General features: G+C 41.9%; 1 protein-coding gene across 1 annotated transcript in view; it reads left to right on the forward strand.

Annotated features, from left to right (window-relative positions):
- Positions 1 to 3,792, forward strand: part of MCTP1 (multiple C2 domains, transmembrane 1) — a 174,301-nt gene extending 170,509 nt beyond the window's left edge. The window contains exons 18-19 of the mRNA XM_009572845.1: positions 2,055 to 2,152; positions 3,721 to 3,792. Coding sequence (XP_009571140.1) covers positions 2,055 to 2,152; positions 3,721 to 3,792 — 170 coding nt within the window. The remainder of the gene's footprint in view (positions 1 to 2,054; positions 2,153 to 3,720) is intronic.
- Positions 3,793 to 12,546: the final 8,754 nt, after the last annotated feature.

Below are 12,546 nucleotides of genomic sequence, written 5' to 3' on the forward strand. Positions count from 1 at the left end.
TCTAGATACGATTCCAAGCACCTTTGTTCACTAGAGGTTTCAGCTCCACATTTTTCTCCTGCTTTTCAGCGTAGGTGGCTTCTTGTTCAGCGGGTGTCTGGGGATCCCTTCTTTAGGGACCTACTTCTCTTGTGTTGTGCCAGGAGACCGGACAGGCACCTCATAGCTGCAGCTCCAGCAGTCCAGACCTCCTTGGGGTGAAGTGCCTCCGCACTGAGCCATGTCACGCTGCGTGTAGCTTTGAGCAGCTCTCCCTTCAAAAAATGTAGTATTCCAACCACATGCCTCTTTCTCCATTATTGTGTGTTTCTAGGCTCCCCCATGTATGTACATCTCTCGATCCTATTTGTCCATCCTGCACTTGAAAGCAAATGACCTCTGTTGTCTGACTTCATCCGTAGGAAAGTTTGAGCTGGTCTGTAGCAGCATCTGCCCATTTTGTTCTTTGGGAAGGCAGGAGTTTTTAAATGAAAATTCCTCCATGTTACGGCTGGTCTTTGGTATAGCTGTCTTCCTTCTGTGCATCCTCTTTCAGCCTGCCCTGGCAAGAAATCCTCAGTTCTTTCCCTCCTGGCCATGTTTCTCCCCATGGAGCCTACTGGTCCTTGAACATGTGGTGTGTTGGCCGTGGTGGAGCAGGAACCACCTCTGCACTCTAATCCCATCCGTGCAGAGCCCTGGTAACAGCTGCAGCTGTTTTTGTGGAAAAGAATATAAAGAAAATTATTTTAATCAGAAAATTTTCAAGCTTTTGGAAAAGACCTAATCCCCTTGTTGTGTTTTACTTCTCCTGTAGGTCCCACCTCATCTGTTCAGCTCTTTTCTTTTCTTGAGCCTTGACTGTGATTTATTCATGCACTTACTTTCATGGGTGACTGTACTTTTCTTTGTCAGATGTGACAAGGTGAGACCATATCACCCATGGGTGGTTCAGTGGCCACGTGCAATGGGCTAGACCTTGAATTTCTCAGTCAGTTGCTGATGCAAAGGATCTTCTTAAACAAAGGTGTTTGAATCTCAGATACTCTTTCTCAACGCTTACTGTTCAATCACCAGGTAAAGGGGGAGGCAGCATCTCCTATCTGCACCGCAGAACTGAGAATTCATGCAGTGGAGGCCGTGGGTGTTATCAAGACTGCAGCTTGCGCAGTCCTGAAGCTGTACGTCCTTGGTAAAGCTTTCTGAAAGGCCTGGGTGCCAAAGACTTTGTGGAAGATGAACTTTATTATTTTATCTCTGATACAGCCTTGATAAATTACACAGAACAGCACATTTTTAATACTGTCCCGGCTTTCTCCTGCTCACGTGAGAGTCTGCGTGGTTTGTACCATTCCTGCCCATGTTTTAGACGCGTGTTCCCAGAGCACACGCACAAGGATCTTATGGGAAAAGTGTATGAATCTGACCCGGTATGTAATGGTAAGAAAACGAGTCTAATTTAAAAGCCTGCTTTCTGTTTAGTTTGGGGAGGATTTTCTTGGTACTTCTGAACACTAATTGTCAATAGGCATCGTCAGACCATGATGTCTAAGGGAGATAGTGCATCCCTTCTCTGCACTGCCGTCAGACCGTCTGTATCTGTCATTCCCGGACAGAGGTTTATGTAAAGTCGTCCTAAAATCTTCACGTGATGCAGACTTTGCTGCTTCCCATATGCTTCACCGTCCTTAGCGTTGGAAAGATTTTCCTTGTGTCTAACCCAAATCTTCTGTCCTGCAGTTAAGCCCATTACTGCTCATCCTCTCCACCACAGAAATGGAGTACACTTTATTCCTCTTTTTTGCAGCCTCCACATAATAAACACAGTTTCTGTTAGTTTCAAAAAAAGGTATTGGAGGAGTTTGAAAACGTCCCTAGAACTTTTGCATTTTGAAGTGGAGGGAACCACAGCAGTAGATTCTGACTTTTCGAGCCTGAGTTTACAGTTCATTCATTCATTAATTCAGCGCTAATGTCAGACTTTGAAATGGATCCTAAAATCTCTCCTAGACCTTTGCCAAAATTTTTTTTTTTTTTTAATTATGCTAGTAACATTTGAACTTTCACTTTTGCAGGCATCAATAAATTTACAAAGAAGCTTCGAAGTCCGTATGCAATTGATAACAATGAGCTACTTGACTTTCTATCCAGAGTTCCTTCAGATGTGCAAGTGGTGTGTATATTTTTTAAAGTGTATGTATGGTAGTTAATTTGATATGTGGCATCATGACTTTCTGGGTTCCTTAAACAATTTTAAAACAATTATTTTGGTTCAACTTTACATTCTTTGGCACAAAGAAATTGCAAACTCAAGCTGGGGATAGTCCGTGAACCGTAAGGAGGCTGCTAGGCTGTTTGCAGGGAGGAATTAGCTGCTACCTCCGTTGTGCCTTTGAGGATGCTTAGGAGCAATCGGCAAAAAGACAAGTATTTGGGAGATGGTAGCGGGTGCTAGAGTTTGCATTAAGCAGCCTCCAGCACCCTGTGAGTCTGAATGGGATCAGGCACTCTGTAGGAAATGCTGGAGCTGAGGCCGTCAGGACGCGCAGAGAGGGAACAGGAAGGTTGGACGATGCAGGGAGCTGCACCGACACGGAGTCAGCGGCGGGCGGCCTTGCCCAGTGTCTCGTGACAGCACTCTCAGAGCACTTCAGCCTTCCTGTTCCCGGGGTGACAGTTTTTCATAGAATCATAGAATCATTAAGGTTGGAAAAGACTGCTAAGACCATCAAGTCCAAACGTTAACCCAACACCCCCATGCCCACTAAACCATGTCCCTAAGCGCCTCATCTACCCGTCTTTTAAACACCTCCAGGGATGGTGACTCCACGACTTCCCTGGGCAGCCTGTTCCAAGGCCTGACCACTCTTTCAGTAAAGAAGTTTTTCCTAACGTCCAGTCTAAACCTCCCCTGGTGCAACTTGAGGCCATTTCCTCTCGTCCTATCGCTGGTTACTTGGGAGAAGAGACCAACCCCCACCTCGCTACAACCTCCTTTCAGGCAGTTGTAGAGCGCGATGAGGTCTCCCCTCAGCCTCCTCTTCTCCAGGCTAAACAACCCCAGTTCCCTCAGCCGCTCCTCATCAGACTTGTGCTCCAGACCCTTCACCAGCTTCGCTGCCCTTCTCTTTTGCTGTGGCCACAGTTCAACCGTGCTCATAAACTCCTTTAAAAATAAGCTGGTTATGAATTTCGAGCTTTTGTAATGCGGTACGCAATCTCTTGAGAAGGTGCAAGCATTAAGATAATGTCAGGCACATAAATCACCTCTAGCATCACAAAGATTATATACTTTCTATATTTCTGGGTACCGATTTCAGTTCAGAGCTGATATAAATAGGAGGCATGGGTGCACATACCCACTCTGAATCTGATCCCCTCCAGTGGCAGACCTTTGAAAATAGGCAAGTTTTTAAGAAACATTGCAAAGAATATTCATCCAATTCATTAAAGAGGATGCTGTTTATTCTCTGTTAGAGAAAACAAAAAACGTAGCCTTCTTAAAGTTTACATCCACACACAGCGTTAATTCCTGGCAGGATTTTCCTAATGCTGTTTTTCCTTCTTACTCTAGATCTGCCATTCTGTGGTTGTTGAATCACAGCTGCAGATCCCATGTAGTTTGCAGGGGGATAGTTTCCTTTTTCTTTCTTTTTTTTCCCTGGGAAAAAAAATAGAAATCTTTCTTTTTCTAGCAAGCACCACCTGACCGGTTTCTTCCTGAACGTTGTGTTTAAACAGGTGCAGTACCATGAGCTGAAACAAGATCCCAGCCACAGCCCGAGCAAGAGGAAGAAAAACAATCCTGGCTAGCCGGCTTCACGTGTCGAGGAGACCAGCATCTGCTGGGGGAAGATAAAAGAAAAAGCCTTCAGCCTACGCAGCGTTTCCCTTCTCTAAGCTTTTTATTTATTTTGCCTTTTTATCTAATGGGGAGATTTTGTAAATATTTTAAAAAGGCATTTCTCATTGAAGATGTATTTCGCACTGTAAAGACATTTGACGAAGGTTTCGAGTAGGGTTTTTGCCATTTGAAAGCCTTGTTAGAAACAGCGTAACATTAAAGGAATCAACCTAAAATGGTAAATATGCACTGCTACTTGGTCAAAGATGCCTGAAATACTCAAATCATGCCAACTAAATCTACAAAAGGTGTAAATTTAAATCTGACTCAAAAATTCAGTCAGATTTTATTTGTGAGCATTAATATTTTTATCCAGTAAGTCACCATTACGATTTTCTATGTTTTATACATTTCAAGAGAAATACAATGTAGCGGCGCCTACTGCACTTAAGCTTTAGCGGATTTTTTTCAACTCCAGAGCCTGATGTTAACTCCTGGTGCAACGTTTTCCTGTGCAGTAGGGCTGCTTACAAGATAATGAGAAACACCAAGTGCAAATCTTTTTCTGGAGCTCCCAAAAGAAGTTCCTGCCGTTTTTATCATTCCATTATAAGACCTAAAAATCTCTGTCTCTCTCAAAATACTGCCAGGTTTGTAACTGATTGCCTATCTGATTTTTCTATATGTGCCAGTAATCTTCATTTGTACTACATAGTTTAGTGAATGAAGTTCATAGTTCTGCTGTAATGGAAATACTATGGAACTAACTCCATATTGCTTTGGGTGTCATGCTATGAACACCTTTTGTGCACATAACTATTTTAATATGGAAATCTTGCAGAAAATGTTTTTGCTTTCAAATCACAAGATCATATTAATATGCTTTATGATACAACACATTACCTGCTACCAATGTGAAACATAGTGTAGAGGAAAAAACGCAGTTGTGGTAAAACTGATACACCGGTTTTATTTCCTTAGCTAATAATGTAGTCAGTTCTTCTGATACGATTGTGCCCTACTGCATGGAAACTGCATTATTTTATAAATTACATGGAACATAGACGAGAAACGTTTACATTTCAAATGTCTTAGTGGCCACTGCATAACGAGTATTTGGGGATATATTCTGATAGCTGCATGTAGACTTCCACGCTCAGCTCCCCGCGTAGTGAGCAGAGACTTCATTCCTAGGGGACTACCTGTGCACAGGTCTTAGTCGTAGCTCCCGGTGACATTAAAGGGGATTTTTGCCCAGGGGAGGACGGCAGGACTGCACCCTCGAGGACAGATGTTCCTGTGGCCCTCTCTGGGTTACCTCTCATTGGTTGCAATTGCTGATAAAGTTATATTGCACTACTCTAACAATACTTTTTGAAAAGACTATTTAGAAATACTTTGCAAGCAGATGTATATATATTTGTCTAAAGAATTATATGTTAGCTGCATTGCTCACGAAAGATCATCCTGGATTTGTTTATTTTACCGCTACGCTGATAGCCGGTTTCTGATGTGACGGTTATTTTGATCTTTCTGTTGTATGTTTGAAAGAATGCCAATCAAATGACTGTTCTGCAGAAAGTCTTAGACCTAAATATGCTCTTGTTACATCAGGACTTTAAAAGAATTTATTTGCGAAGCTTGTGTAACCACTGAATGCTGCCCGAAGAGCAGCATACTATTGATGAAGTCAGAATCACTGATGAGCCTACTTTGTTTAAAAAAAGCCAAACTTTCGACTTGACAATGCGCGAATGTTTGTTGCCAGTTGTCAGTTTTGCAGAGTTCTTTGATACGCTGCAAGCCTTGTACCTTCTTAATGTTGCCCATTGGTCTGCGTGCGATTTCCTGTTGTGTTTTTTTCTGTACTCAATTTCAAATGTCTACTTTGGTGGTAATGTCTGAGTTAGTTATACACATTTACTGCATTAAACACAGTTTTAAGCATCTCTCTACTAGGTATGAGGAATCCTCTTTCTTGGAAGTCCTATGCTATCGTTTCCCCGTGAGTGGTGTGAAGGGCAAGCAAATGAAAACATCATCTTTCTGTGTGCAGGATTTCAGTATTTTCAGGCCCAAAACATGTAAGTGAAGGGGACAGGGGGAGAAAAACATCTGCTTGTTGAAAATTGGTAAGCTACTTTTAATGCCTCCGTCATTCAGAGTTGATCTCACAATGCACAGAGGCAAGACTAAGAATGCATGTTGATTAAATATGATTCTCCTGGCACAAAAGGTCATTTTAAAATCACGTTTTAAAATAATTTGTCTGTGAACCCATTTCCAGTATTTGCAGTTTGTCTACTCTGCTTTGTGTGGGAAGCCTCTGTAGATAATCAGTCCTGCCTTATGCCGTGCATATTTCAACGTATCTTCCATTTCCAGATGGGTTCTGAAGTCAGTTTCTAACCTGTTAGGTTTGCCAGGTATTATTCCTAAGCAACTTGGCCATTCATAAGCAATCACAGAAGAATAAGGTATCTCATGATCATGAAACATTTTCTTTCAGAAAATAAAATTTAACAACTGTATTTGGGTCCAGTGGAAACGAGTAACTTAATTGGGGTCCACACTTAGAGGTGTCAGAGCACTCAGGATCCATCGAGGCTAATTGTCTGAGAGGTTCTAGTTACATTTCTCTGGTAACTCACAGTACAGAGCTCACTTACCCTATTTCTCAGGGTAAATTTTTTTTTTTGTTTCTCTTTGTCATAAGGAACAACTAAGTGTTTTTCATAGTAGCAATGAGCTTTAACTTGAAGAGCTACTGTACTGTAACTTAGCATTTTAAATCCAAATGGAGTAAAACCCAAGTTTTTTCTATTGCAATTAAAACAACAGTGGGATATCAGAAAGTAATTAAGCAGGCTGCATACAGTATATCTGCTGATGTGGGCCCTAGGAGCAGAGGCCTTTTTACCAGCAAGGAGAAGAGCTGCTGGACCTGCCAGCAAATGTGTTACATGACGCTGAAGTATTTCATTCTGGGATAGCCCAAGAGCACAAAGCGAAGGAGAGAAAGGAAAAATTTCTCTTACCGGTTCTAGACCACATACCCGCCACACAAGACGTAATAAAACCTTTGCAGCTCTCTGCCCAGCAGCCAGGGATCCCCACCTCGCGGGAGAGGGGCAGCCGCTACCCCTGCCTCCTTCCCTTGCTCGACTGCAGGAGTCTTGCTGGCAGCCAGACGCAAACTTCTTTCCATTTCTGAGCCTGCTCCTCCTTTGAGGGCAAACTTTTTCCTCCCAACTGGGCTAATTTCCAGATTGCTGTGCTGCTGCTTCTACTAAAGACACCTCCTCTGCCCACCCACCCACCCCCCAAAACCGCTATTGCAAATTTCCAATAAATACCTCCTCCTCCGGAATTTTCCTGAAATCTTGCAAAGAAAAACCAAAACTTTTTCTGTCAAACACAGTTGCAATTATAGCTATTTTTCAGTGTGGAACACCGGATTTCCATTGCTTTCTGCCTAATTAAGGTATACCATAAAAGGAGTGTATCTTCAGACTCTCAAAGGAGAAATTCAACTACTCCCAAATAAAGTGCAATCTTTAGACATTGACCTAGAAAAATGTGAAAGCTTGAACAAAGCATAGTGTGCTCTACTCTCTCACTTAAAGAAGTGGGTGAAATGCAGCTGGTTGAAAGGGTCGTGCAATTGCTGAATCAGTGAAGGGTGAAGTAGAAGGAACGAAGATGAGGAGCAGCCTGGAGAAGTGCATTTAGACCCAGAGAAGGACACGTAGAAGGGCTCACCTCGAGGCGGTGGTCTCCCTCTGCACTTGCTGGCAGAAGAAAAGACCCTTCATACCAGAAGACTAATGTCGCTGTCCTAAACCACCTTGAGCTCTCCACATTTCTCCACATTGCACACATGGTGAGCTGCTTCAATTGGCCGTGAATGCTACGTCCCTTCCCTTAAAAGCAGCCCCTCGCTCAGGAATAGGAAAAAAATGTTACGTAGCGCAGCTGCTGCCAGCCATGGAAGATGTGAGCAAGTCATCACATCGGGAGGTTGGATGCTTTTTGCTGCAAGAGGCATTAGAAGTTCTCTGCTGCTTTTGTGTCATAGTAATCAATCAAGAGAAGGCATGTTTCTCATAAACTAAGGATTTTAGATCTTAATTTAAAAAAAAAAAAAATTCATAAGCTATCACTGTGCAAAAATTGAAATAAATCTTAACTATCCATTGCACAGTACTTCTGGATAATTTCTTTTTTCCTCTGTAAACAATTTAATGCTCAAAGTCAGATTTAGCAATACTTCAAACAGGACAAATTTCCCACCAATGAATCTTGAGTGTCCAACTTAAATTTCTGGAAGTTTGAAATTGAGTTCTTTTACCAAAGGGGCCACGAAGAGTATAATTATGTTTTTCTCCTCATCAGCCTTATTACTGCATGAAATTTAAATGTGAAAAACTTTTTTAGGTTCAGGTTCCACAACAGAGAAGCCTGAAACCCTTGGTAACAATTCACATGGTAATAAATATTTTCCCATTTTAATATAATCAAAAGAAACTTAAAACTGCTTTTCTCACTCAGCTTTTACTTAAATTACAGCAGGTGATTAAAGGAAAGGCTAAAATGTTGATCATTGATTTTGATTAAAGAGTGCTCTTTAATATTTTCTGGAATAATTTAATAAGTCAATATTGCCTGACCTGCTTTACCTGACACGAAGACACATTCCTAAAAATTTACTTTTTGCATAATTGCACATGATCTTTTTTTAGGCATGTCACAAAGAATCTCAAAGCCTTTTAGATCCACAACTGATGGAGAAAGATCCCCAGTCAAAAGTAATTAAGGAAGGTCAAACACATTGAAAAAAACATGGTCAAATTTGTAGGGAGTGTTGCATGGAAGAGAACAGGAACTGCAGCTCGGCAGCTTCCCATCTGTACTTAGTGCATGCCATTGCAATTGCCACAGGAACCAGAACTTTGAAAAGAAAATGACAATATCAAACAAATATTGTGTCGTATCACTCCGTTCCTAGATATTACTGGAAAAAAGGAGGAAAGTGGTTTAACTAACTTGTGGCGTTGCTAGTGTAACGCAGCTGGAGCGCTTTCTAGCAGAAGCTCCTCAGTTGACACCGACCCATTTGCACCGCAGCCTCTGCCACCGTCACACCTAAAGGTAACTGAAAAAGGGATTGGCTTTTTGCTGAACAGGGAAATCTCTTTTCCAGTGGTGGTTTTATCACGTTATAGGATTGGCCTTGCTAATTCATGGTGCAGCGCACTGGCCATTTCGCTCTCTTGCAGAAGTTTACATCTCAGAACCCAGCCTGCTTGGTGCACGTCTATCCTGGAGTTACGACATAAAGGAAGATTTTTCGCTGCCTCCTGAACAAATACGGTAACAAAAGCAAAATTATATTTTCCTTCGCTGCAGGGTTGCTAGCCCTGGGACACGTACCAAGCTTGACAAGCAGTCATATCAGGAGGAGCTGTTGCTCACGGGCACGAGATAATGGCTTGATCAGAAGAAACGGGCCTGGAGACTAAAGCAATTCCCTCCCTCAGCTACATTTCTGTTCCTCAGGCTGAGGGTCCCTAAACACACGTCTTGGGGAAGGGGGAGGAGAAACGGGAAGGGTCTGGATCGTTTAAATAAAAGATTTCTTGTAAACTGGGTAACTAACAAATACAACTTCAGTTCTTGCAGGATTTTTTTTTTCTCCCCTGCAGGAGAAAACAAAACAAACGTCTCTGCCCCTTGAGAAGATGCTCTGGCCTGTAGAGGTTTCTGGGGAGGGTACAGTTTTGAAGGATAGGCATAATCCTCGTTCTGCTTTGTAGGGACCGCTCTCCCCCCCGTGTCACTGCACAGAAGCCTGGAGGGGACGGGAAAGTTTTTCCTTGGATCTGGCACTTGCTAGCAACTCGATGTGTTACTCATCTGTTATTTACAGGCCTTTACTTCAGGGTACTGCACAGGCTAAGAAAAACGAATTTTTTTCTTAAATTTATAAAAGGGAAACATTTGAAATGGCAGCCTGCTTGCCTATGTGTAGTCTGTCACGTGAAGCAGTTTTCCTTCTTTCCCCTCGGGCAGCCCACGGCGGCCCCCCCCGCAGCCCAGCAGACTGTCCTTTTGCTGATGGCTGGCGCTCACTGTAGGCAAACGAGAGAACACCGAATCAAAGCTCCGTGTCTTAAACCTGGTGCTGCTGTGGCACAATATGCGTTTGAAAGGCTTTTTCCAGATTTGTTGAAAAACCAAAACAAAAGCAAAAAAAAAAAAACCCTGAACCTTAATTTAATAATGGTGGTGAAGTCCCTATAAATATAGGTATGCTAGAGCCTTTGATAAGTGTACCTATCGTTTAATCTTATCATTTCCCTCCCTGCTTTTTTGGTGTGGAGTTTGCAAAGGCCCATCAGGGAACAAGTAATTCTTCACGTTCTATGAACACTCCTGAAATCAGAAGGGGTTGATAGAGAAGACGATACGTTATCGCCAGTCCACATGGTATCCATATGAAGTTCAGTCTTCAGTAGTTCAAGAGCCATTATAGATAGCACGTCCCCCGCGCAGAGGGGGTGTGCTTTGAACAGCTGAAAGTGGTGACTGGTTGACCACCTCAAACTGCCAGATCACAGTTGTTCTCAGAGTAAAATTTCAGCAGGCATGCACGTATATGTTGGGGTAGATAGCATCATTAAAGAAAATCGAAGTTGGAGCATTACTGAGAAGTAGCAAATGTCAAATTTCAAGACTAAATGGGTAAGTAAGGCAAATAACAAACCAACAAGCTGAATTACGGACACTGCAGTTTTATGATTTTTTAACATAGATGTCTCTAAATTAGTTTAATTTTTTTTACTTAGCTTTGCCTTCCCTGAATTTTCAAAAGCACCATTGGTTACAGATGAGCTGGTATATAGGTAGTTACATATCTTAGCAAAACATCCACTCCTCTTAAATACAAGAGCAATGTGATTTAGGTGCACTGGGAGTTGAAAAAGAATGAGACCTTCTTTACATGACTCTCCTGAAAAACTATGACATTTAGCAAATGTATACAAAAGGTAAGACAAAAATTAGATTAATTAGACTTCAGCTGTGTGCAAGTGACAAGCCACAACAGGTAAACTTCCCTGTGTCAGCACTCTTAAGAATTTGTGTAAGCTGACTGTTCACTCTTCCACTGTTTTATTTTCACTTCTACCTTCAAGATTAATGACAATTTTCCAGCATCAATAAGATAGCTCCCCTGAAAGATTAATGAAACTTGCATCAAAAGAACCCTGAAGCTGGATCTCAATTTCTGAACTGGACTTGAGTGTCATGTTTTTGCACCATTCTTTCTTTGTTCTTTCTTTCCATCCCTCTCCAGCCAGCAGTCTCTTTGAATGTGGGTGGAAACATAGTTCCCAATGTTGTTAAAACCCAACAAAATTGTCTAATTTTTTTTTTAATGTATATTATCATCAGATAAAAGCAGATAAAAGCATTGGTTTTCAATATTTCTAATTATTTTTTGAGCAATTTAATCATGCTCTCCAAACACCTGGTTCCAGGATGCCTGTGTAGATAGTGTTACTGGAGCTCTGCAGCTTTACTGTTTCGTCTCTTCTGCACGGGGTTCCCCGCCTGCCTGCAGGACAAAGTCTGCTAAGTAGTCCTCAGCTCATCCTTTTTTAAAAGAAGGTATTGTGCATTTACTCAACAGCCTAAAATATGCTACTATAATAGTATCTATTGATATCCTGACTTAAAACAACTTTTTAGACAAACCAGAATCCGTTGGTTTTTTTTTTCACAGATATTACAAGTTTGGATCATAAATTAGCTGCATTTTCACTATCTTTATCTGAATATGAGTGCAGAGATGAGGATTTTGCAAAGTGTAATTTTTAGAGCTGTTTTCCTGAAGAAGCATTTCATATTCTGGTAAATATGATGATAAATTTATGAACTTATATGGATCTTTATGTATTACAGTTTGATGATTGTAATTATTTAATGTGCATTTAACAGATTAAAAAAGGAGTTATCTAGTATGTGTTGGGGAATAATCACTAGCATGAAATGTTTCTCATGGTGTTCCTCTGGGATGGGCACTCAGACTGGCGTATTTCAGCAACAGAGTGGTGAATACACAGTTATTTGCATTTCATTTACATGTGGCACAGGAGGTGATGAAATGACCACTGATACAGATTGGTTTGGTTCAGTCAGTAAATTGGATCCCTGTTAAAAAAAGATGTGTCTTAATGCAACCAGTGAAGTTAAATGTAAGAAAGACCACACAACGAAGGTTGTACTTACCCGACAATAAACTGGAGGTGGGTTCCTCTGAATTTACCGGCTGCTCTTGACCACATGGGAGTGTGGCATGGTGCCAAGGCAAAAAGGCTCAGTGTGGTCCTTGAATGTATAGGCAAAGGGGCAGTCTGTCATAGAATCACAGAATCGTTTAGGTTGGAAAAGACCCGTAAGACCATCAAGTCCAAACGTAAACCCAGCACTGCCAAGTCCACCACTAAACCATGTCCCTAAGCGCCTCATCTACCCGTCTTTTAAATACCCAGGGATGGTGACTCCACCCCTTCCCTGGGCAGCCTGTTCCAAGGCCTGACCACTCTTTCAGTAAAGAAGTTTTTCATAATGTCCAGCCTAAACCTCCCCTGGCGCAACTTGAGGCCATTTCTTCTCATCCTATCGCTAGTTACTTGGCAGAAGAGCTCAAACACCAACTC

This window comes from Fulmarus glacialis, unplaced genomic scaffold, assembly GCF_000690835.1.
Source record: "Fulmarus glacialis isolate BGI_N327 unplaced genomic scaffold, ASM69083v1 scaffold3802, whole genome shotgun sequence".
Classification (NCBI taxonomy): Eukaryota; Metazoa; Chordata; class Aves; order Procellariiformes; family Procellariidae; genus Fulmarus; species Fulmarus glacialis.